The 25991-nt window shown below is 42.3% G+C and overlaps 1 protein-coding gene across 5 annotated transcripts in view; it reads right to left on the reverse strand.

Moving 5' to 3' along the window:
- The window catches only part of SLC2A10 (solute carrier family 2 member 10), a 50549-nt gene that overhangs the window by 19780 nt on the left and 4778 nt on the right, over nucleotides 1-25991 (reverse strand). For all 5 annotated transcript variants that reach the window (XM_072110591.1, XM_072110592.1, XM_072110589.1 and 2 more), the window contains 2 exons: nucleotides 23736-25010; nucleotides 20985-21107 (listed from right to left, as the gene is read on the reverse strand). In XM_072110591.1, the coding sequence (XP_071966692.1) occupies nucleotides 20985-21107; nucleotides 23736-25010 (1398 nt within the window). The remainder of the gene's footprint in view (nucleotides 1-20984; nucleotides 21108-23735; nucleotides 25011-25991) is intronic.

The raw sequence follows: 25991 nt of genomic DNA on the forward strand, positions 1-25991 counted from the left end.
CTGATTGCCACCCCCTCGTCTCATAGAAGTGTCATTTGGACCGCAGAATGAAAGCCCACAAGAAAACGCTGAAAATGTGCTTTTTTGACTATTTCACCGTGCTTGGAACTTTTTTCCAGCTTTCCATTACATTGCATGTAATATTAAAATGGTGCCACTAAAAGGTACAATTTGTCCTGCAGATAACAAGCCATCATAAATCAATATAAACATAAAAAATAAAAAGATATCACTTCTGGAATGATGGGAGTAAAAAACAAACAGAAAAAACAAAAAGGGCTTTAAGAGTTAAGCCACATTTATGTTTAGAGAATTTTTTTTCCCTTTCCAGCAATGGTGCAGGATTTTTTGGTGTCCACCAAGCCTACAAATAAGTGGTGTGAAGTAAATTCTTTGTACAATCATCATTCAGATCTTACACTGAAACATGTATTCAGGAACAAGAATCACATGTCTGCATTATTTACATGTAAAACACACAGGGGTAGATTTATCAAGTGTCTGAAAGTCAGAATATTTCTAGTTGCCCACGGCAACCAATCACAGCTCAGCTTTCATTTTATAAGTGCTCATGAATATTTTAAAGGGGAGCCGTGATTGGTTGCCATGGGCAACTAGAAATATTCTGACTTTCAGACACTTGATAAATCTACCCCATTGTGCTAATTCCTGATCCTATGTGTGACAGTTGGACATTACAAAATAAACACGTTCCCATTAGCTCCCAATTTGTTAAGCAGAGTGCGCGCAACTCTAGACATCATAGAAGGGTCATTCAGCCATTTTTCAAGGGCTAAATCATTTCTTAGTATTTGCCACCATCTACTGGTGATTTATGGTATTATGGTACAGGATCACTATATGCCTGTGAAAGGAAAGGAAGTTTACCATGTTGACATTAATTGCAACAATTAATGTAAACATTAATAAACACTATGTTTAACTTTTCTCTGCTGAAAGGTAAGCCATTGGTTGGAAGCCTGGAGTGGAAGTTTATAAATATTCACTCTGCCTGGATTTCAGGGCAATTTTGAGTTGTAGTCCACATGAGAAGGTCTGCAAAAATTAGCAGCCTCCTGCTGCTTTCTACCCTCGGTGGGTTCCCGCTCCATCAGACCAGCAGCTCTGTGTGCATCGCTCCACAGAGCCTGCAACAAAGTGCATCCTGAGCAGCCTAAGCTATTCTCCAGGCCCAAGCTATAGGACCAGGGCTGTGAGCTCCAGTCAGACTGAAAACCAACCATCAGCTACCTTGTGGACCCGGCAGAAAGTACTTCCTACTGCCTGTTGACCTTCCGAAATTTGAGCTATACTATTGGGTGGCCCAGTTGTCCCCTTGGATGTTCCACCTTGAAAAAAACAGGCATAATGGCCCTTCTTGCTGGTCTACATACCTCAACTGAACATCTATTTGGCGGGGGGCGGAAAGACCAGAGGGGCATCCCCGTTTATGCTCCAACTTCTTCTGTTGTGCAAAAGAAAAAGTGTTTTTGTGATGCACACTATCCCCTATAGGAGCTGCCAAACAGTCACAGATGGATCCCACATCTAGCAATTAGTAAAAATAAAACAGTCTGACCGGAGCTCCTTGTGTGTCCTTTTATATATCCTTTGATAAATCGATGACTTCACTCCTTTCCCAACTATGTTCCAAATTCTTCAGTACACTTCCACACAAACGGTATTTGGATGGGAATAGATCGCTATTCAGACGGTTTTAAGCTGCGTTTTCTTGCATCCTGTAGCCAAATAGTGTACAGCTACTATAGGAGAGATTAAGCAGCAGATAGGGTAGTATGTTCAAATATATGGAGTTTATTTTATTAAAACATACTCACAAAATAGAATAAAAACATGCGCATATAAAATCCACCATGTGGACGCCAGACTCGCTAGTTCGCCCGACCCAGGGTTTCGCTACCACGGCTTCTTCCGGGGCCCCGGAAGAAGCCGTGGTAGCGAAACCCTGGGTCGGGCGAACTAGCGAGTCTGGCGTCCACATGGTGGATTTTATATGCGCATGTTTTTATTCTATTTTGTGAGTATGTTTTAATAAAATAAACTCCATATATTTGAACATACTACCCTATCTGCTGCTTAATCTCTCCTATAGTAGCTGTACACTATTTGGCTACAGGATGCAAGAAAACGCAGCTTAAAACCGTCTGAATAGCGATCTATTCCCATCCAAATACCGTTTGTGTGGAAGTGTACTGAAGAATTTGGAACATAGTTGGGAAAGGAGTGAAGTCATCGATTTATCAAAGGATATATAAAAGGACACACAAGGAGCTCCGGTCAGACTGTTTTATTCTTCTGTTGTGGGCGAGAGTTCGCTCCCACTACTATACCACTGGGTTTGACAAATACACCCCCTTGTGGAATAACACAGCTTTCTGAACCTTCTCTGTTGCCCAATGGGGCTAGATGGAGGGCCAGGGGGGGGGGGGGGGGGATGTCCCATATGGGGAATGTCTGTGTAGATGGAATCCTTCACTATTTTCAGCAGGGAAAGGATTCCTACGACTTGCCGAACTCCTTTCACCGGTTATATCTTCACATTTCTATCCACTCACTTTAGTTTTAATACTTCCCTGCTTACCATAGAACCCATGCTTCATCCCAGCATCCAGGAAGTTCCTACACTGCAAAACAATGTGGCACTGTAAAACCCAAAGCAGAGACTTCTGACAGGTATGGCTACACAATACACTCTCACCATGGTAACCATCTGGCAACTTGTCTCAGCACAAACCAAGCCATAATAGACTTTTGCTAAGTTCTTTGGACGACGTAAGCTTGTCACCAAAGGACTTGTAAAGTTCAGTGATCACCCTGGGAACTATAGTGCTTGGCGATCCTCATTCCAGAATGTTATAAGAGACTTAGACTTGTCTTCTAGGGAAGAGCTAGATCTACTAGTGAAACGGCTTGGAAATGCATCTGCTGAACATGCTGAGAGGATCAGAGCCATTAACAATAAACTATCCAGAAACAGGCTTATCCCCTTAAGGACGCAGCCTGTTTGCAGGTTAAAGGACACCTGTCATCAGGTCTGTGTCACTTGTCCTGTCAACACTACCTGTTGGAGCAGCTCACAAGGATCCCATCCCAGCCTTTATCTAGTTATTTCATACATTAATCATTGTAAAATCATCTATTTTTTATCATGTAAATGAGGCTGGTCACATGGTCAGAGGCAGTGATGTCACCCCTGTTCCCCTCCCCCTGCTCATGTCTGTGTGTAATGTATAGTAAAGCATGGCTAGTGTGTGTGTGCTGCATCTGCTGACATGCTGCATCCTCCTAATACACAGGTGAGAGACACAGACATCAGCTACACATGAATCTGGCATGGTCTGCTGTAACATGGCTGCCTGGAGCTGCTGTATCTCTCCTATACACACACACATGCACACACAGGCTGCAGGGGGCGTGGCCACCATCAGCAGGAAGCACATCATTACACAGCCTCACATCATTATACAGCCTCACATCATTACACAGGCTGTCAGTCATGCACTGGGGGTGTGGCTGTGCCTCCCACTCATGAATAGAGTGGACAGCTTGAATATGCTAATGCTTCATTGGACATTTCACAGGTCATTTGCATACAGCTTTAGGACCTCATTGCTTAGGTTTACAGGCATGTAGAGGGACAATGAAGGGATAGAGACAATGCTCTCTAATGGCAGTTTATGGAAATATATTTAGTTTAGGGGGGTTATTTTGCATGACGGGTTCTCTTTAAGGCTCGCTACTTTTTTTTTAAATTTGGCCAGTGTCTCTTCCTGTGGTAATAACTTTTCAACGCTTTAAGATATCTCTGTGATTTTGAGATTGTTTTCTCGTGAGACATTGTAGTTTATGTTAGTAGTGTCATTTCGGTGATCCGTTCCTTTTTTTGGGGGTAAAAATTTAAAAATGTAGGAAAAATTTGAAAAAAAATGACTATTTTCAAAGTTTCAAATGTTATACTTTTTAGACAAAAAGTGATACCACAAATTTTTTTTGATAGAAACCTTTTGCCATTGGTCTTCTTTTTATATCCATTATTTGTTTTAAGTTTCCATTTTCTTTATGGATGTGAGAAGGTTTGAAGTTTTAGTAGCAACTTCTCAGATTTTCTTGAAATTTGAAAAATGCAAACTTTTTGGTGATCAATTCAGTTTGGAAGTGCTCTATAAAGGCTTATGTACTATATACCCCCACAAGTAACACCATTTTATGAACCTAACATCTCAACCTATTCAAATCAGCATTTAAGAAGTCTGTTAACCCTTTAATTATTTTTCCGGAAGCATATGAAAATGGAGTGGAAATTTTGAAATTTCAATTTTGGATTTCAATCTTTCCAATTTAGCCCTAAAATGGATACATTCAGAAGGAATTTGAGGTAAATATATATTCCTAATTTCTTGCCCTGCTTCTTCCGAGTACGGCAATACCAGACATGTGGATGTCAGCTGCTGTTTCCCCGCACAGTGATGTCCAGAACAGAGTTAGCGCTACTGGGAATTTGGAAGGCCAATTTGGCTGCAAATATTTTGTGGTGCCACAGTGTAACTGAAGTGCCCCTGAAGTAAAAGTACAATAGAAAACCCCCCAAAATGTCACCATTTCGGAAACTAGACCCCTCAAATAACTTATCGGTAGTTGTGGTGAGCATTTTAACCCCCAACACGCTGGTCAAAATTGAATGCAAAGTCAATGGTGCAGAGTAAAAATTGCGTTTTTATCTCAAAAATGTCATTTTAGTGCCTCATATACTGTGCCCAACCCATGCCACTTTAGACAAACACCCCAAAAATCATTCTGCGGGTTGTCCCGAGTACAGCAATACCACACATGTGCCAATAATTTACAGGCTGGGCACACAGCAGGGGTCAGGAAGAAAGAAGCACAATTTAGGTTTTCAAGCTTCGTTTTCACTAGATTGGTAATGGGGGGTACCCCCGAGGTACCAGTACAATAGAAACCCCCAAGTAGTGAACCCATTTTGGAAAGGGCACCCCTCAAAGAATGTATGTAGGCTTGTATGAGCATTTTAACCCCCAATACGCTGGCCAAAATTGAATACAAAGTAAAGGGTGCAGAGTAAAAATTGCGTTTTTATCTCAAAAATGTCATTTTAGTGCCTCATATACTGTGCCCAACCCATTCCACTTTAGACAAACACCCCAAAAATCATTCTGCGGGTTGTCCCGAGTACGGCAATACCCCACATGTGCCAATAATTTACAGGCTGGGCACACGGCAGGGGTCAGGAAGAAAGAAGCACAATTTAGGTTTTCAAGCTTCGTTTTCACTAGATTGGTAATGGGGGGTACCCCCGAGGTACCAGTACAATAGAAGCCCCCGAGTAGTGAACCCATTTTGGAAAGGGCAACCCTCAAAGAATGTATGTAGGCTTGTATGAGCATTTTAAACCCTAAGGTGCTGGCTAAAATGTAATACAAAGTGAGTAGTGCAGAGAAACAATTGTATTGCAATTTATCAAATATGCCATTGAAGTGACAAAAGTATTTTGCCCAACTCATGCCACTGGGCAAAAACACATCAAAAATCATTCTCTGGGTTACCCCGGTTAGGGCAATACCCCATAGGAGGCAATAATCTGTAGGATGGAGACACGGCGGGGCTCAAAAGGGAATAACTTGTTGGAGCACAGACATTGTACATTTTTTTGTTTTGGCATCATGAAAGATTTGTAGATGCCAATAGGGGCCAGTACAGTAGAAACCCCTAAGAACTGACCTTATTTTGGAAACTACACCCCTCCATGAATTAATCTAGGGGTATAGTTAGCATTTTAACCACACAGGTGGACCCCTGAAAAAGTGCATAATGGATAGTGCATAGTAAAAAATATCCATTATGTCATTTTGTGCCCAGCTGCTGCCATGGGAGACAAACACACAAAAAATCATGATGCATGTTTTCCCGGGTAAAGCATACGGGACAGTAATCTACAGGCTGGGCACATGGCAGGGCTTAGAAGGGAAGGTGCGGCATGTGGCATGATGTATAAGCTGTGCGTCAGGGTAACAACAGGGTACTCTAAAAATCCAGGGATGTATGATAAATTCGGAAGCAATCTTTCATACATAACCCTGGTTTTCCTGGGCATGTCTCACAGTGATGAATGGTGTCCTTCCGAATGCCATTTTTGGAGCACACCCTGCACCTCTTCTGTGTCCTTCCCTTGCTGGCTGTTTGGGGAACTACTCCTTGAAAGTGCTGCCCTGGTACAATACGTGATGTGGCCTCACTTCCAGATGTGCTAGCACTCCCCCCTTCCTGGTCTCCAAAAAGAAAGTACTTTATTACCACCTCTTGAAATTCCAGGAAAGTTCCCCTCTGGCCGGCATATCGATGCAGCACATAAGCATTATACAATGCCATCTGCAGGATGTGCACGGCCAGCTTCTTGTACCACACCCTCGACTTCCGCATGGCATTGTACGGCTGAAGCACCTGGTCAGACAAGTCCACCCCTCCCATGTATTTGTTATAATCTAAAATACAGTCTGGCTTGGGGGTTTCTGTACTGGCACCTCGTACTGGGACAGGGGTGGTGGTGTGCTCATGTATTGTGGTTAATACAAGGACCTCTCTCTTGTCCTTGTACTTAACACACAATACAGAGTCGCTGCATAGTGCCCTGCTTTCGTGCCTTTTAAGTTTTTACCCAAGCAGCGACTTAGGGAGACCTCTCTGATTTTTGCGTACAGTGCCGCATGCCGCAGTATTTCTGGAAGAGAGGCACTTGAACAGGGTGGTGCTGGTGTAGAAATTGTCCAGGTAGAGGTGGTAGCCCTGGTCCAGCAGTGGGTGCACTAGGAAGGGGGGGCATTCTGGGGGCACTATAGTGGAGTCCTTCCCTTCATATATCCTGAACTTGTATGTGTACCCTGATGAACTTTCGCACAGCTTATACATCTTCACACCATACCTTGCCCTCTTATTGGGCAGGTACTGGCGGAAGTGAAGTCTCCCTTTGAATTGTACCAGGGACTCGTCTATGCTCACATGTTTGGCGGGGGTATATGCCTGGGCAAACTTGGCACTAAAATGATCTAATATGGGCCTGACCTTAAATAACCGATCATAACTGGGGTCACCTCTGGGTGGGCACTGTGTGTTGTCAGAGTAGTGCAAAAACTTAAGGATGGCTTCAAAGCGCATCCTGCTCATTGCCATGCGGAACATGGGGGTGTGGTACAGTATATCTGAGCTCCAGTAGTCCCTGATTGAAGGCTTTTTTACTATCACCATAAGGAGTATTATGCCCCAATACTTGTGCATCTCTGCTGCAGTGACAGGGGTCCACCTGTAGGGTTGTGCATAAAAGGACGTGGGGTTTTGGGCAATATGTTGTGCAGCGTAGAGATTTGTCTGAAATATAATAATATTCAGCAGCGCCTCATCAAAAAAAAACTTCTCCTGCAGAAGTCCCAGGCACTTCTCCTGCAGAAGTCCCAGGCACTTCTCCTGCAGAAGTCCCAGGCACTTCTCCTGCAGAAGTCCCAGGCACTTCTCCTGCAGAAGTCCCAGGCACTTCTCCTGCAGAAGTCCCAGGCACTTCTCCTGCAGAAGTCCCAGGCACTTCTCCTGCAGAAGTCCCAGGCACTTCTCCTGCAGAAGTCCCAGGCACTTCTCCTGCAGAAGTCCCAGGCACTTCTCCTGCAGAAGTCCCAGGCACTTCTCCTGCAGAAGTCCCAGGCACTTCTCCTGCAGAAGTCCCAGGCACTTCTCCTGCAGAAGTCCCAGGCACTTCTCCTGCAGAAGTCCCAGGCACTTCTCCTGCAGAAGTCCCAGGCACTTCTCCTGCAGAAGTCCCAGGCACTTCTCCTGCAGAAGTCCCAGGCACTTCTCCTGCAGAAGTCCCAGGCACTTCTCCTGCAGAAGTCCCAGGCACTTCTCCTGCAGAAGTCCCAGGCACCCTACGGCGCCTTCTTGGGGGTCCTTCCAGGTCACTGGAAGATGAGCAGGAGGATGATGATAGGTAAAAGGGACCATCATCCCCACTAGCTGACTCGGTGTCAGAGGCAAGCATGTTATATGCCTCCAACACGGTGTACGTCTTACGTCTACGGATAAACCGTCTAGCAGGCACACAAAAAAAAAATATATATAATGCACACCAAACTACACGGACAAGCCGCACAGATGGCACACACAAAAAATAATGTGCACTGAACTACACGGACAAGCCGCACAGATAGCACACAGATAGCTAAATACGGGCACACCTACGGCGCTCTGGAAAAAAATATTACCAGGCATCGAAAAAAAACCTATGTGCACCGCGCAAAAAGGCGCTACAAATGCACCTAGCTAGCCCCAAGACAAACTAACTACCGCTAAGACTGCTAAAGATTCTGTGCAGCGCTATTCACACGGCGCACTGAAAAGTGCGTCCAGTGCAGAACAACGCTAACACAGCGCACTGAAAAGTGCGTTTGGGTTCAGAAGGGACAGACCGGGAAAAACGGAAGACACGTGGGATCACACAAGGCGATCACACAGGGAACACACAGGAAAAAACAGATAGGGATGGGAATTTGTAGGGAACAATAGGGATCAGATAAGGATCAGAACACTATTTATAGTGTAAAAGTGTATTTTGGTGCACACAGTAACGCTCTTTCCTCTCTCCAGTGATACCAAACCAAAATGGTGCCGCTGGAGGAAGAGGAAAGGGCTAAAACCACGTTTTTTAGCCTAAAATCGCTGTAATTGGCCAGTCAGGTTTGACTGGCCAATCACGGCGATCAGCGGGCGGGACCGATTTGATTGGTCAGGTGACTGAGACAGGAACTCCTCCTGCCTCTGTCACCCAAATCTCGTCGCGCTAATCCGCGGAAGCTGCGCAGTACAGCTACGGCGCGGAGCGCTGAGGGGTTAAAGATTATGGCTCGGCAGAGGTTCTAGAAAATGCATTATTCAAAAGAATTGATGACTTCCCTAAAATAGCTAGTAAGGGCTATCAAAAACTTATGGAACAAAGCGATCTGTTAATGGAATTAACAAAATGATCCCAGTTCCGATTTTATTCTGTCTTGTGCTACTCTATCTGGTCTAAAAACAGCATAAAACTCCAGTAACAATCCAAAAAACTAAGTTGTCTTCTAAAAGTAATTCTTACAGGCCTTCAATCTCCTCCCACCAGGATGGCAGATCCACAGGCCTTCAAAGTATATGCCATTCTTGATGACCAAAGTAATAAATCTCTGGCTAGATGTACTTTCTTTGACATTTTCAACATTAAGGGACCCAACTCTTCTTACTCCCTAATGACTTGTGCAGGCACTGTTGAGACGGCAGGGAAGAGAGCTACTGGGTACACAATAGAGTCTATAAATGGTCACAGCTGCCTGACTTTACCAAACATAATTGAGTGTAACCAGATCTCTGATAACAGGTCAGAAATCCCTACACCAGATCTTGCAAAACATCAACCCCATTTGAGGCACACAGCTCATCTCATACCAAAACTAGATCTTCAGGCTCAGATAATTCTGCTCTTTGAAAGAGACATCTTACAAGTTCACATGCCCAGACATCAAATTAATGGTCCTCACAATGCTCCATTTGCCCCGAAACTTGACCTAGGGTGGGTAATTGAAGGCGATGTTTGTATAGAAGGTGTGCACAGACCCACTTCAGTGAACAACATGTTCACCAGCACATTAGAGAATGGACACCTTTAGCTCTTTTATGAATATGTTACTGTAACAGTTAAAGGAAACCTCACAACATTCCTCTACCCTGTCCTCTCACTAGCAACTCTTGTGGCAACCATGTGCAACATCCCCCACCGGGGCCTAGCCTTTTCTTGGGGCCTGGAGGCAGCCGGGGCCCGCAGTACCTGAGTGGCTGGCGGTTGCGGCCTAGGCACGCTAGTGTCACGGTGCTTGGTATGGGGAACCGGAGGGCTGTCCTACAGCCAGGCAGGTCTCCAGCAGGGTGGTGTTGGCAAGAAATGACGAGGGAGAGGCTGCTATAGCGGTTCTCCGTGGGGTAACCCTTTGGTGTCTGGAGTATAAGTCTCTGTGTGGTGGACAGGGTGCCCGTGATGGTGACAGCCGTAGTAGCAGGGACCAGACGGAGGCAGACGTTGAACAAAAATAACTTACAGTTCTTTATTGGAACCGACAGGAACATCAGCAACGTGCCTTAACAGGATGGTGGAGTGCTGGAGATGTAGTTGGAGGGAGCCACAGGATGTAGATCATCAGCCTGGATGCAAAGGGCAGGCTGGGAGGTAGCTGTGTCCTGGAAGGATGCTTCAGCTTTATCCTGGATTGCTTCAGGTATCACCCTTAAAAAGGTAGGATGATAGCCCTTTCCTCACTCACTAACTCACTACACTCAGGCAGGGGCTAGGCTCACCTGCTCTTGTCTGGTGTGCTGGCTGCACAGACTTGCATAGCTGAACTGTGTCAGCTCTAGCCTAATATGCACAAATGAGAAAAAAGAAAGAACAACCGGAGGGTAAGCAATACTGCTAACCTGTTTACCACTTGGTGGTATGCAATGTATTTCCAAAAGGAGAATCCTCACTGTCCTAGACGTTCCTGCAGCTCCACAGTCCCCAGAGAAGCCGGTGCCCACGGAAGTGGACCGGTAAGGTTCAGGTAATGAAGGTAAAAAAAGGGGGGAGACTAAAAGTGGGCGCTAAACTCGCCTTATCTCGGTGGAGTGTCTACACTAGAAATGCAAAAATTTAACTAGTTCGACTCACACCATAAGGTAAAGGACTTTTTAATGAGATGAAATTATCACTTACAATAACATACTGTATACATGGATAAAACAAAATAAATAAAATAAAGACCTTAATGTCCAGATCAATGACGCGTTTCGGGAGTAATCCCTTCATCAGACTAAAAAAATGGACTAAGAAAGCTGAAATGGTAAGACGACTATAAAGTCTCAAAATTAGCATATAAGGGAGTGGTAAAACAAATCAGCCAATATGATAGAAAGTATTAGTCAATTGAATTTGGCATAGAAAGAAAACACACCTGTAAATACAGATTAAACTTACGTGTTTGTGTGGGGCACTGTGAGGTGGTGTGCCGGTGCCTGCGCAGAGTGGAGGCAGACTGGCGCGCGCCCGAATCGAAAGGTGGCGCATGCGCCCAGAGGAGAAGCCGGGGTATGGTGGAGCGCCTGCGCTCAAAAGTCTTGCATGATGCAGAGACGCCTGCGCAATGTAGAGGCAGGTTGGCGTGCGCCCAAAACGAAAAATGGCGCATGCGCCCATGGGAGAAGCCGGAGTGTGGTGAAGCGCCTGCGCACAAAGCCGAGTTGTGCCGCAAAGAGTGAATACACATAACCGCTGTATGCCTGGGTTAATGTGCTTGCGAGTAGATTTGTGACAGCCAATAAATAATAAACAATTATATGAAACATAAACAGGTAAAATGAATAAATAAATAAAAATTAAATAGGTGCACATATAATGTCTGGTGGGCATTCCAAAAAAACATATGAATAAAACACATAATAATTATTACGTTTAAAAGATTTAAAGAGATTAGATTACGTACAACATATAAAATATATAAAATTATATAAAATTATGGACAGATGGTATTGGGTGATTCATTACCTATGAGTATAGATGGATAGACCATGTATATTACTAAAACAAATACATCACTAAAACAAAACCCCCTACTGACATCTAAAATACATTTTCCAAACTCTCATTCAGTCCAGCGGGGACTAGAGTGTGTTGTTTAAAAATCCAGTACATTTCGCGATGTTTGAGTTTATTAAAACCTTCAGATATAACCCCCACCCCAGGAGCCTTCTCTTCCGACCTCCCACAAAGAAACATACCCAGCGATCTCAAGAAACCCAAAACTATACCTAAGACTCCCCTGCAACCTCTACACAATCCGAAGATAGATACCATTCTTCCATCCAATCTGGATCTTCAAAAACCCACTTTACTGTCTGGCAGATTTAGCAATAGCTCCATTGTAGACCTAAACCTAAGTATACTTACCACCCATCACGACAGCTCAAATACAGGCAGCCCCTCAGATGAAGCTCAACAATTCTCCACGGCACACTATAAGGCCCCACCCTCAGACAGCACCCATGCTGGTGAGGCTCCATCCTCTAATGAATCGATTTCTTTTTTAGGGCTACCACAAGAAGTGAGGAAAACCCCAGTATTTCAATACACAATGGATCCCTGCATAAAAGAGATAGTATACAAAGCCCCCCCATTAAGCCAAAAAAGAAAAAAATCTAGAAAAAGAGGAGTCAGAGGAGGAAAGCACAGAACAAGAAACTATCTCCTCCGGGGAAGACTCCCTAGTGGAAACCCCGAAATACAAGAGACAAAAATAGAACCAGCTGCTAATAATTCAATAACGCCCCACACTCTTAATAATCCTACTACAGAACCCACACAGGTTCCCCCTAATACAGTTAAAATCTTCAACCTTTCCTCTTATGTTTTAAAAGAAGCAGAAAGGAAAATTTTAGAAAAGGGTCTGTCCTTCTCCCCGACATCAGTTTCCAACGACTTCGAGCTTTTTGTGGATCTTAATAAATTTATCAGAAAACTTACCCTCAAAAGACATTTTAATATACAAAAGGATTCCACAAAAAATGTCACAAGTACACTCACTCTGGATCCCGCTGAAGCTCCCACACCTTTCATACATACCGACCTGAAACCAAAATCTGTCTTTTATCCAACTCACCATAAAGGCAATTATCTGGAAACATTTTATTCCCTAGTCTCTACAGACTTCCGTACCTTACATGCTGAATCCAAGAGTCTTTCACAGACTAAACATAACATCTCTGCTCTAGAGAGGAAAGCATTGACACAACTAGCCCAAAATCCCGACATAACCATCAAATCAGCAGACAAAGGGGGAGGCATTGTGGTGCTTAATAGAACTGACTATATCAAGGAATCCCTCAGACTGCTTTCAGACACCAATTTCTACACAAAATTAGACAAAAACCCCATATTCCTTTTCAAAAAAACTTTACATGATCTCCTAGAAAAAGGGTTCAAGTCAGGCGTCCTGAATAAGAAAGAACTAAATTATCTTAAAATTGAGGAACCAGCCCTGGCTATATTTTACCATCTACCCAAGATTCATAAGGACGTTAATAACCCGCCGGGGCGCCCCATAATCTCAGGGATTGAATCACTGACAGCTAACCTATCCCACTATGTGGATATTTTCCACCAACCCTATGTTCGCAAACTTTCCTCTCACACACTCGATACCTCAGATCTCTTGAGACAAATACTAGGGTTTCCCTGGGATGATAATTACTTGTTCATTACCATGGATATTTCTTCATTATATACAAACATTCCGCACAACCTTGGTATTCATGCTGTCTCACATTATCTCAGTAAAGATCCCGATATGCCGGTCATTCAAAGCAATTTTATTACCAGGGCCATTGCTTTTATCTTAGAACATAACTTTTTTTCTTTTCTTGACAAAATCTATTTACAACAAAGGGGCACGGCCATGGGTAGCAAATTTGCACCCAGTTACGCAAATTTATTTGTAGGACTCTTCGAAGAGCAAAATATTTATACCCATGAACTATTCAAAAATTGTCTATTATACAAACGATATATTTATCATTTGGAAGGGTAGCAAGGAAGAAGCTGTCAATTTTATCAGAGACATCAATGAAAATGAATGGTGCTTGAGCTTTACCTCTAACATCACATCGAAAGAAGCAGAGTTTTTGGATATTGTTGTCTACGATAAAGAAGGCAAAGTGTACACTAGGACACACTTCAAAACTGTGGACAGCAATAGTTATCTGGATTTTTCAAGCAACCATTTTAAGAAATGGAAAACTAACATTCCATATGGTCAGTTTAAGCGAATTAGACGGAATTGCACCACTTCCGAAGATTTTGACACACAGAGTAGTATAGTGGTGGACAGGTTCAGAGCTAAAGGCTATCCCACAAGACTCATCACAACAGCACACAATAAAGCAAGTGCCCTGACACAACGTGAGTGTTTATTACCTGCAAGGAGGGGAAATACTAATGACTCCTTTGTGACCAACTTTATAACCACCTATTCCAATGATGGTCTAGCAATTCGAAAAATCCTCCAGAAACACTGGGACCTTCTACTGCGCGACCCATATCTTAAAGATATTATCCCTAAAAACCCGAGACTAACTTTCAGAAGATCCCGTACTGTTAAAAATATAGTGGCCCCAAGCCGCCTGCGTACCCAAACAATAGCCCAACCTTCATTTTTCCCCCGGACGATAGGAAGTTTTAAGTGTAACCATTCCCTGTGCAAATGCTGCGAAACAATTACACACAGAAAAAAGAGCTTTCAGTCAAACACAACTGGAGAAATTTTTGAGATCAAAAAGTTTTCTCAATTGCAGCACAGATTATGTGATCTATATGATAGAGTGCACTTGTAAGCTGCAATATGCAGGACGCACCATTCAGCCGCTAAGGGAAAGGCTCAACAAACACAGATCGAATATTACGAATGGTTTCTGCCAACACAGTGTGTCTAGACATGCCGCAGTACATCACAATAAAAATTACAAAGAATTCACAATCACGCCTATTGAACAAATTAATTCCTCTGCTCCCCAACGTAATAAATAATAAACTCAAACATCGCAAAATGTACTGGATTTTTAAACTACACACTCTAGTCCCCGCTGGACTGAATGAGAGTTTGGAAAATGTATTTTAGATGTCAGTAGGGGGTTTTGTTTTAGTGATGTATTTGTTTTAGTAATATACATGGTCTATCCATCTATACTCATAGGTAATGAACCACCCAATACCATCTGTCCATAATTTTATATATTTTATATGTTGTACGTAATCTAATCTCTTTAAATCTTTTAAACATAATAATTATTATGTGTTTTATTCATATGTTTTTTGGAATGCCCACCAGACATTATATGTGCACCTATTTAATTTTTATTTATTTATTCATTTTACATGTTTAGGTTTCATATAATTGTTTATTATTTATTGGCTGTCACAAATCTACTCGCAAGCACATTAACCCAGGCATACAGCGGTTATGTGTATTCACTCTTTGCGGCACAACTCGGCTTTGTGCGCAGGCGCTTCACCACACTCCGGCTTCTCCCATGGGCGCATGCGCCATTTTTCGTTTTGGGCGCACGCCAACCTGCCTCTACATTGCGCAGGCGTCTCTGCATCATGCAAGACTTGAGAGCAGGCGCTCCACCATACCCCGGCTTCTCCTCTGGGCGCATGCGCCACCTTTCGATTCGGGCGCGCGCCAGTCTGCCTCCATTCTGCGCAGGCGCCGGCGTCTGCACACCACCTCACAGTGCCCCACACAAACACGCAAGTTTAATCTGTATTTACAGGTGTGTTTTCTTTCTATGACAAATTCAATTGACTAATACTTTCTATCCTATTGGCTGATTTGTTTTACCACTCCCTTATATGCTAATTTTGAGACTTTATAGTCGTCTTACCATTTCAGCTTTCTTAGTCCATTTTTTTAGTCTGATGAAGGGATTACTCCCGAAACGCGTCATTGATCTGGACATTAAGGTCTTTATTTTGTTTTATCCATGTATACAGTATACAGTAACACAGCTCTGCCTTGCATCGGCGAGGGTGTTGCACATGCCTGTGCTAGTGACCACCTAGGGCGCACAGTCTTCCCGGGGGAAAAAAAGAAGACAATCAGGTGGCAATGTCGTTCGAGGATAGACTGTTCTTAGAAATAATGGAGCAAGAAATAGTCAAAGACAAATCAAATTGCTGGATAGCACCACTTCCCTTCAGACCCAAACAGCAGGTTTTGCCTAACAATCGAGAACAAGTCTATAAACGCTTTGCTTCCCTTAAACGGAATCTTCAGAAGAAGCCTGATATGAAAGACCACTTCTCTACATTTATGGAAAGAATATTTGAGAGTTGTCATGCGGAAATAGCTCCAACCTTAAAAGGCTCAGAGGAATGCTGGTATCTACTTATATTTGGAGTTTACCACCCAAAGAAACCAGGACAGATAAGTGTGGTATTTGACTCTAGTGCCAAATTTGAGGGCGTTTCCTTAAATGATGTCCTACTGCCAGGTCCAAACCTTAACAAATGACTCTTTGGAGTGCTCATATTTCGCAGATACTCTGGTGCAATTGTGGCGGACATGATATCCAACAAATGTTCCACTGCTTTCTTGCTAAAGAGGAATGACAAAATTTCCTAAGGTTCTTTTGGTTCAAAGACAACAATCCCATGGAAGAACCCATCAAGTACTGCATTCGGGTGCACATCTTTGGTAACAGCCCTTCCCCATCAGTGGCTATATGGACTTAAACATTCTACCAGGGAGGGTGAGAAAGAAAATGGTTCAGACGTTAGTCCTTTTTAAAAAATGTGTGTTATGTGGACGACAGTCTGCTTATTCAAACTTGAGACTCCATAAAATCGCGTCCAACAGGAAGGATTTAATGGAAACATTTCCTTCTCATGATCAAAGCAATTATTTAAAGGACTAAGACCTAGGTACTGACACTCTTTACATGCAACGTAGTCTTGGACTGGTCTCGGACTTTACCTTCCGAATCAGTGGGGAATAGAAACCCTTTACTCGGAGAAGAGTATTATCTGCTATAAACAACTTGTATGATACTTTAGGGTTTGCGACTCCTGTTACCATCCACGGTAAAGCAATGCTTGACTCTTAAATCTCTCATCTACATTTCACACTCTTGTATGCCCCTGTGCCATCTACAGAAGATCAGCTACAAAGACTTAATGGGGGTCATTTATCTTTTTGATGTTGTTTAGCCTTTTTGCTGCGTAAGGTGGTTTTGCACCTATTTTAAGCCTTTTTTTAAAAATGTTACGCCTCAATTCGCCGTGTGTTGATGTGCTCTATTTGTCATTACTTTGTGCCTCTTTCCAAATGTTTGCTCCCGATTATACTATTGCGCCTTATGGGCGCAAATAATTGCACAATAACTTGCCAGTCCTGACCATGCTTAGGAAATGGTATGGTAATTTGGGCAACAAATTGCTAATAAGGCCCATAAAAATCCTGCATTTAACAAAGCCAAAACGACAAAGGCAAATGAGGTGCAAAAAATACTCACAACAGGCGCAAAAAGAACACAGAGAAGGGGGAAATAAGATAAATGACCCCCTTTGTGTTTTCTGATGCTTCTATCAAAGCCATTGCTGCTGTGGCCCATCTTAAAACAGTAGACATTAATGGACAATGAGATATAGGATTTGGCATGGACAATGCAAAAAACTTGCACCACTCCCTGCACACACTATACCAAGACTAGAACTTTGTGCTGAAGTGTTAGCAGTTGAGCTAGCTGAGATGATCACAACAGAGATGCATTTGGAGATCAAAGAGTTTTATACAGACAGCAAGGTAGTCTTGGGATACATCTACAACGAAAGACTATGCTTCTATCTGCATGTCAACAACAGAGTTCTATGAATCTATGAAGTCTCACAGATTCAGCAGGTTCTCAATCTGTGCCATCACTTTCTTAACCCACATAGCTTGTTCTTTCAAAAATACCAAGGCTACTAATGCTCAGGATTGTAAAGGCTGACACCTCTGCAAAAATGTTCATGCAGGGACAACTAGATCAGTTAAAGAATGCGATACTGCAGACTGTCCAACATGATGTTTATGCTAATGAAATTGACAATATTGTTATTCACAGACCTGTTCCTAAAAATAGTGGGGGAGATTAATCTGTTCACAACAGAATTCTGTTATAGTTTGAACTAAAAAAAAAAAAAAAAAAAAATCAACTGTCTGCGCCACATTTATAAAGGGTTTTAGACAGTTATCTGGCTCTCCTACAACTAGTTTGACAAAAGGGGTGTGGCCTCGCGCCAAAAAATAAAAAGTCAGTGCGCCAGAAATATTTCTAACCCGACAGAATTGTGTCCTAACTTTCTGGCATAAAGTAAGCCAAATAATAGGAGATGCAGAGTACGACTAGACCGTCTTACTAGAACAAGTTTATCATCCAGCACTCTAATCTCCCCCACTTATAAATCTGGTGCAGAATAAAACTGTAGTCTAGTATAACTCTGCACCAATCTAACCTTAGGACATTTTTTATCCATCTTCCCCAGTGTCTTAAAGAAACTTGATCCCTTCATTGGGTGGGAGGCGCATCAAGGAAGCAAAAGTAGACTTTAAAGAAAAGCATCTGATATTAATTTCTGAACATCATCATATTTCCTATATGCTTGTCCAACATTACCATGAGCAGGTAAATCATCAAGGCTAGCTGTTCACCGAAGGAGCTTTACCTAATCCCTCCCAGTCTCGTTTGTTGAGCTGTAGGAAAGAGTTTAACTGCCTATCGAGCTCCACATAGACCCTGGAGGCACATGAAGTGGGGGTAGGACAAGTGTAGCAAGTTTTCCCTGTAACTGAGGAATCTATAAGAGCCTCAGTTACAGGGGGAAACAACCATCTGTGAAGGTCAATAATAATCAGAGCTTTACTGGGTCTGATTAGACCCAGCAGCTCTGATTAACTCTCTAGGTCACATGACCACCGAGTCTATTGAGCCGGTGGCAGCGCCGGATGTTCCTCTGACACCTGGAGACACGGCCCCGCTCAAATGGGAGCAGCAGCAAACTGCGATGTCTGAAGACGTGGCTGCAGATTCTAGATGTCAGCAGCGCAGATCCGTAGTCAGCGGACGGTCCGCACAGAGTGTCACGTATTGAGTTCTTTATGTTCCCATTCTAATATGCAACAGACAATTATGAAGTGCTGAAGTAAAAATTATGGAGGAGGGGAAAAGGACCAGCTTTACCCTCTGGTGATTGAGAGAATTTCAGACTCCAACAGAGAATACAGTTAAGCTCCACTCAATTCAAAGCTGTGCCCTAATGGTAAAGCAGAAGGATTGGACAAGAGCAGCCTGACCCCCTTATAACAGAAAATCCAGAGTTCAGATGACCTTAGACTCCACTTAGACGCCAATAATTATAATATTTGTTCACTCATTAAAGCACTACAACAACTTACCTGTACATCACAGTATTTTACAGCAGGCATCTAGTGTTACCTGTCTTTATTGGTGCTGTCACCTGACTATAATGCCTAATTACTGGGACACCTGGGCACCAATAAGGTGCCATAGAGCGACCCCCCGGCTTATTGTTGGGCAATTTCTTATACAGCTTTTTTATTACATCCTGTTAATTACAATATGCTGAAATATAGTTGCCTGGCATTATAAAGTATGAGTACTCAAAATCCCTAGGATTCAACTACCATAAGGGGTCTAGAGCAGAAGAAATAAATGAAAGGTTAAAAAGAATGTTGAAAAAAAATTATGATTTAATTTCCCTTTCTTTAGAACACATATATAAAAAAGAACAGCATGTGGTATTCCCACATCCCTAAATACCCACTTAAAATATAAAAATAATTACCGGTACCATATGTCATTACAAATCTATATAAATTTGGCATCACTGCCCAAAAAGGATGCGTCATTAGGACTGCAGTGAATGCCATAAAAACCAAGCCTGCTACAAAATACCATGTTTTCTTTGTCATCTCCATCACGTGTGGAATTTTTTTCTTATCCGCCATTACACAGAATTTTAAAACCAGAATTGGTATCCAAAATGGGGTGGACATTCTCTGGTTCTCAGACATAGTAATGGTTACAGTCTTTAATTTTTAAACACATATCAGCGCAGCACTCTGGATTTGCGTCAGGTGTACAGGTCAGACTGAGGAAGGCCTTGTTCACACTTTTGAATGGTCTATGCTACCTTCCTCACACTGGCTTGTGGGAAGGACATCTTCTTACGAAAATAGAGCCAAATTCATCACTCTGTTCAACTGTCACCAAACTGTAAACATATTACACTAGGGCAGTGATGGTGAACCTTTTAGAGACTGAGTGCCCAAACTACAACCAAGACCCGCCTTTTTTTTTGCAAAGTGCCAACACAGAAATTTAATTCGTTATTTATACTCCCTGTTCTGTTACTGCTCACATTCATATCAGCACCCTGAGGACACCAATAAAGCAAAAAATAGAAGAAATTTGGATGATCATTGTAGCTTCCCTCTAGGGTCCCATAAACAGGAAGAATTGTCAGGGCCGGAACAGGAGCTACAATGATAATCCAGATCTGTCCACACCTTCCCAGTCCTCCAGTAATCCCAGGTAACACTGTCACTTTAAAATATCTCTGTGCACAGCACGTCATGGGGTATCTGGGACTGCAGGAAGATACCTGGAGTCCTCTCTGGTGATGGCCTGGGTGCCCACAAAAAGGGCTCTGAGTGCCACCTCTGCTGAAGGCATTAAAATGTATTAACAGAACATAAATAAGTGTATTGGGAACAAAATGTGTATTAAAGAAAATCTACCATTTGATTTGATGCATTATGAACCAAACATATCTTGAGAATGCTGTAGCTACACTGATGCAGGAGCATATCTGGTTTAATCCCTGAGCTGAGTGGTTTTGCTGAAAAAACAATTATAAAATTCAGGATAACGAGTCTCTGTTGCTCCTTTGGCTGGCTCAGCGCAAGGCAGAAGTAATCAATTGCTGCACCATCCCCCAGCTGCTGTGTGTGAGCGATCCAGTTCAGGTTGCTTAGTCCCATCTAGACACTGCAGACGGCTCTTGTAATGTGTTTATGTACTGCAAGAATCATGCAATCCAGCTTTCCCCAGGTCCTGAATGTCAATTGTTTTTTTAGCAAAACCACTCAACTCAGGGATAAAACAAGAAATACTGCTGCATCAGTGTAGCTACAGAATTCTCAAGGCGTGTTATGTTCATAATGCATGAAATCAAATGGTAGATGTCCTTAAAATTCAATCAGCACTTGGTTGTTTAGATGCTTATATAACTTAGTTACACCAGTGCCCTAATTCAGATTATCCCATGACAATATTGTGCTATGACTCACTGATTACATCCAGGAAGGTAAGAGTGATCAGTAGGTTGGTGGCCCAGTTTATGCTGTTACAGAAGGCAAAGGCACGACCCCGGATTTCAGTGGGATAGATCTCACTGAGGACCAGCCAGGTCACTGGAAGAAAAGAAAGAGGAAAAAGTGTCTACAGTCATTACATCAGAAAGGAATAAAAAAAAAACAAAAAACAAAATCAATGTCACTGATCTATTGCACAGCTCTGCTGCATGCGACTGTCAGGAATCTCAAAATACATTCCCTTTCCTTTTTTTCGCACCCTTGCTGTTTTTTCATTTCTGCACACTCCATAACTAGGATGTACTAAAAGGGAGTTTTTGACAGGTGCTGAAACATTGCTGATTGTATAAAAGGGTTGAAAATATTAAAGAAAATCTATCATGCAAAATCAGTTACCCAAAGTAAGAACATGTGGTTGTAGATCATTTTATGACTAAGTCAGACATACCTTTTATATGGCTTTCCCCATTCCTTTTACCCCCCAAAACAATTCAAATGAATTTAAAGTGCTTTGGAGGGGGCAATAACAAAGTTCTTCCCAGCTCCCGCTCCATGGCATAATAAATGCCCTCCATCCCTCCCTGCTTTTCAGATATGCCCATCGCCTAATAAGGACTGCCTGCTGATGCCAACCTCTCTCATTCGAATGCTTAAACTTACATCCTGCACTTGGGCAGTTTATCGCTCTCTATAGCCATCAGCGATGCATTGAACATGCGCACTGTACTCCAAGAAGTAGCTAGAGAGAAGAATTTCTGACAACTGTGCCTCAAAGAGAGGAACTGTGCAGGGATGGGATTTGAAATCAGGAAGAGGAGTGGTTCCGGCATTAGCAGGCAGACCGACTTAAGTAGTGGGTGTATCTGAAATGTGGCAGGTTGGCATTGATTATGCCCTGTAACTCCCTACACAGCTTTTCATAGACATTTGCATATTTGGCATGAGATATTAGAACTTGCAACAGACTGGACATAAGACTGCATTTATGGTGGGTATAAAAAGTATTCAGACCCCTTTAAATGGTTTACTCTTAGTTTCATTGCAACCAATTGTTAAGATCAAAAAAAGTACTTTTCTTATTTATTTAACAAGAAAAACTGAAATATCACATGGTCATAAGTATTCAGAACCTTTGCTCAGTATTGTGTAGAAGCACCCTTTGAGCTAGTACAGTTATGAGTCTTCTTTCTAGGAATGATGCAACAAGTTTTTCCACACCTGGATTTGGAGCTCCTCTGCCATTGTTCTTTGTAGATCCACTCCAGTTCCCTCAGGTTGAATGGTGAACGCTGGATGTCAAGGAAGAGTTGTGGTCATCCCAAAATTTTTCAATTTAAGGATTATGGAGGCGACTGTAATCTTAAGAACCTTGAGTGCTGCAGAATCCTTTTGTAACCTGGCCAGATCTGTGCCTTGCCACAATTCTAAATAACAGTAAAGTCTCACATGTCTTGAAAAAAAAAACAAAGTAAAATTTGTTATGATATGTAATTTGTTATGCTTTTCCAGAGATATCATCATGCAAAGAAATGCATAGCAGAAAGTCAAAAATTAACCTGGATATTCAGGCACCAATGACCATCAGTCCTGAAAGGTCTAATCAACTCCAATCAATTTAATTAAACACAACTGGACTCCAATAAAGGAGTAGAACCATCAAAGGAGGATCAGAAGGAAATGGAAGGCATGTGAGTGTCAGAGCAAAAGGGTCTGAATAGTTTTGACCAGGTCATATTTCAGTTTTTATTGTTAAATAAATGAGAAAAATATCTACATTTTTGTTTTTTTCTGTCAAGATGGGGTGCAGAGTGTACATCAATGAGCAAAAAAAATGTTTTTGATCTTACCAATTGGCTGCAATGAAATACTGAGTGAAAAATTTAAAAGGGGTCTGAATGCTTTCTGTATCCACTGTAAATGCAGTCTTATCTCCAGTCTTATAGTTGATTGTCCACAAATCTCTTACAAGTTCTAACTAAAGTTCTAAATATTTCTGACACTTTGTAGGGTGTTAAGAGCCCCTCTGGGTTTGCCATCCTGCCAAACTTCAGATACGCCCGCCGTTTTAAGAAGTATGCCTGCTAATGCCGACACTATTACTCTGCATGATCTGAAATCCCACTCCTGCACAGTTCATCTGTCTATGAGGAGCTGGTGTTGCAGTTTCCAAAAGTTCATCTCTCCAGCTACTTCTCAGAGACCAGTGAATGTTCAATGCATTGCTGATGGCGCCAGAGCGGGATGAACTGTGCAAGCGCAGAATTTAAGGTTAAGCACAGGGGTAAGGTCGCCATCTGCAGGCAGTCCTAGTTAGATTATTTAATCTTACGAATTGGCTCCAATGAAACAAATGGTGCCAAATCTAAAGGGATCTGAACACTTCCTGTACTTACTACATAATTGTTCAAATAATACGGACAGTGGTGTGGCTACAGATTTTCACTCGTCACAGTTGCAACTGGTTAAGAAACCTTTGAAAACCCTTCTGCCATGTCACACTACAGCATACTCGAAGTATGTGGAAGTGAAGCGGATTGGATCATGCACACTGTCCATGTATTTTATTACATTCAATTGCCAACTGACAACAAAGAGCTGTGGATGAAATGGTCCGGACAGCACATTACCTCCCTAGCTAGTCATGCCACAACTTCATCTAAAAGCAGGTTGAAATCAAGCAACAATCTTAAAAATATTTGTATTGCAAAATATTTGCTTTACACTTACTTGGTCCAAATCCAAAAGAGAAAGCGCTTACAAACACCATCAAACTCACAAGAGTTACCCAATTCAAAAACGTGTTACTCTGCAGCTGATCATCCCTGACCAATGCATCTGTGTGTTTTACCTGTCCCATAATGGGACTTGTTACATCAGCTGTGTAATTGTTCAACATTCTTGAGGTAAAATCTTGTGCTGAAATTTTGGGGTCACTCAGCTGATCTTGAAGTAAGACAGTGATGTTATCAATAGATTTCAATCTTATAGTAGAGTTAGAAGAATTAGCATAAGCTAGTAACTCGCAGCTTTTGTGAGTATCCAATTGAATCACAAAACTTGCACACCCTATTGTGCTTATGGAGACTGTCATCAGGATGCAACCGGCAAAGAGTAAAACTCTTCGCCCCACCTTGTCTGCACAGCTCATGGCAAGCAGTGTAGAGAGAACCTTCACTATGCCAAGTCCAACAGCAGCCAGCATGGCAGAGGAATTGCTCTGGAATCCAACTGAGCAAAATATGGTAGAGGCATAGTACAGAACATTAGGCTGGCCAGTGAATTGTTGGAAAAGCACCAGCCCTGACCCCAACAAAGTCCGGGTCCTCATATTGTCCTTCGTTCCAAATAGATCACAGAAGGAGTAAACTCTTTTAGGGTCTTCCACATTGTCAGTGTCAAGCAGCTCAATGAGCCCACTGTGGGATTCTTCATCTGAGGGATTCCTGGTAGAAAGTTTGGAAGGAAGAAAGAAAATACTGAAGAACTGTAATAAAGCTGGAGATATGGCCAAACCAAACATATATTTCCAGCTAGACAGGAAGTAGTTCATCCCATAAGAAAGTAGAATGCCGACTGTAATGCCTGTTTCATACAGTGACACCAGCATGCCACGCTGGTGAGGTTGGACAATTTCAGAAACATAGATGCAACAGGCCATGGAAGAAATGGAAATGGCAAATCCAATCGTAACACGGCCAACCACCAGCCATGAGAAAGATCCAGAAGAGATGAGAATGATGCTGCCACCAAGCACCAACAAGTTGCTAGCTAATATAGAGGTCCGGCGGCCAGAGCGATCAATCAGGAAACCGCCTACTAGGGAGGCAACCAGGGCCCCAACTAGTACTGCACTGACAAGGACTTCTTGTTGAAAACAAGTGAGGAGAAACTCACTCTTCAGCCAAAGTAAAGCCCCAGAGATAATACCAAGTTCGTATCCAAATAGTAGGCCGCCTAGAAAGGACACCACAGCTGATAAGATGAGAACAACTGTTGGGACACCTGAAAAAGAACCAAAAAATATAATCAGTAGTGAGGTCTGATGCCCAAAATAACTTTTGTAATAACTCTGCATTAATCAAAAGTGAAGACACAAAACTTGTGATATACTGTATCTTATAAAAGAAAAGTTCAAAAAGCCCACATGCTAGGAGCTTGCAGCAGTGTAATACAGTAGCAGTGTTGTGTATGGGATGTAAGAAAATGCACATTGTGGTTTCTGATTCATGATCCATAGAATGTCAATAAATTGATTACATTGTACAAGTCACAACATAAAACGCATCACAAACCAGCCAGTTTAGCTCAGTGGCTGTGGAATTACATCCATTCAGTTGTGTGTGCAGCATAAGGATATCTGGATATTTTATAGGCTGTTTTCTATGTAAAACCAAGTGTAATCCACACAAAATATGCAAGGTTATATGCAAGTATTTCATACTTATTTTGTGTTATGTGTATTGTGTCACATTTTCTTAAGGACAATTAATAAATCAGTGTTTTACAAGATCCCAACTCAAAGCACAAGGGAAATGGAATTTTTTTTCTGTAGGGTTTTCTATACCATTTTATGGGTATGTCCACACATTCAGTTTCAGTCTCCTGGTTTGACATAAACAAACTGCATCTAAAAAACTGAACCTGGGAACTCACCCTAGAAGCAATGCATTATAGCGTTTATCTTTAAAGGCAATCTAGCACCAGGATGAAGGAATGTAAACCAAACAGTTACATGCTGCTGTATGTCCCCTCTGGCAGGATCTACTCTTCTTTTAGCTTCTTATGTCTTGTTTTTAAGAAAAAAAAGGCTTTAACAATTATGCAAATGAGACTGAGGGGCTCCTGGATAACAATCCTTCTTCCTGGTGGTAGATGTCCTTTAACCCCTTAAACGCCGCAGCCCTTTTTCTTTTTTGCGTTTTCATTTTACACTCCCCAACTTCAAAAATCTTTAACTTTTTTTATTTTTCCATGTACAGAGCT

The sequence above is a fragment of the Engystomops pustulosus genome, chromosome 6 (genome assembly GCF_040894005.1).
Source record: "Engystomops pustulosus chromosome 6, aEngPut4.maternal, whole genome shotgun sequence".
Lineage (NCBI taxonomy): Eukaryota > Metazoa > Chordata > Amphibia > Anura > Leptodactylidae > Engystomops > Engystomops pustulosus.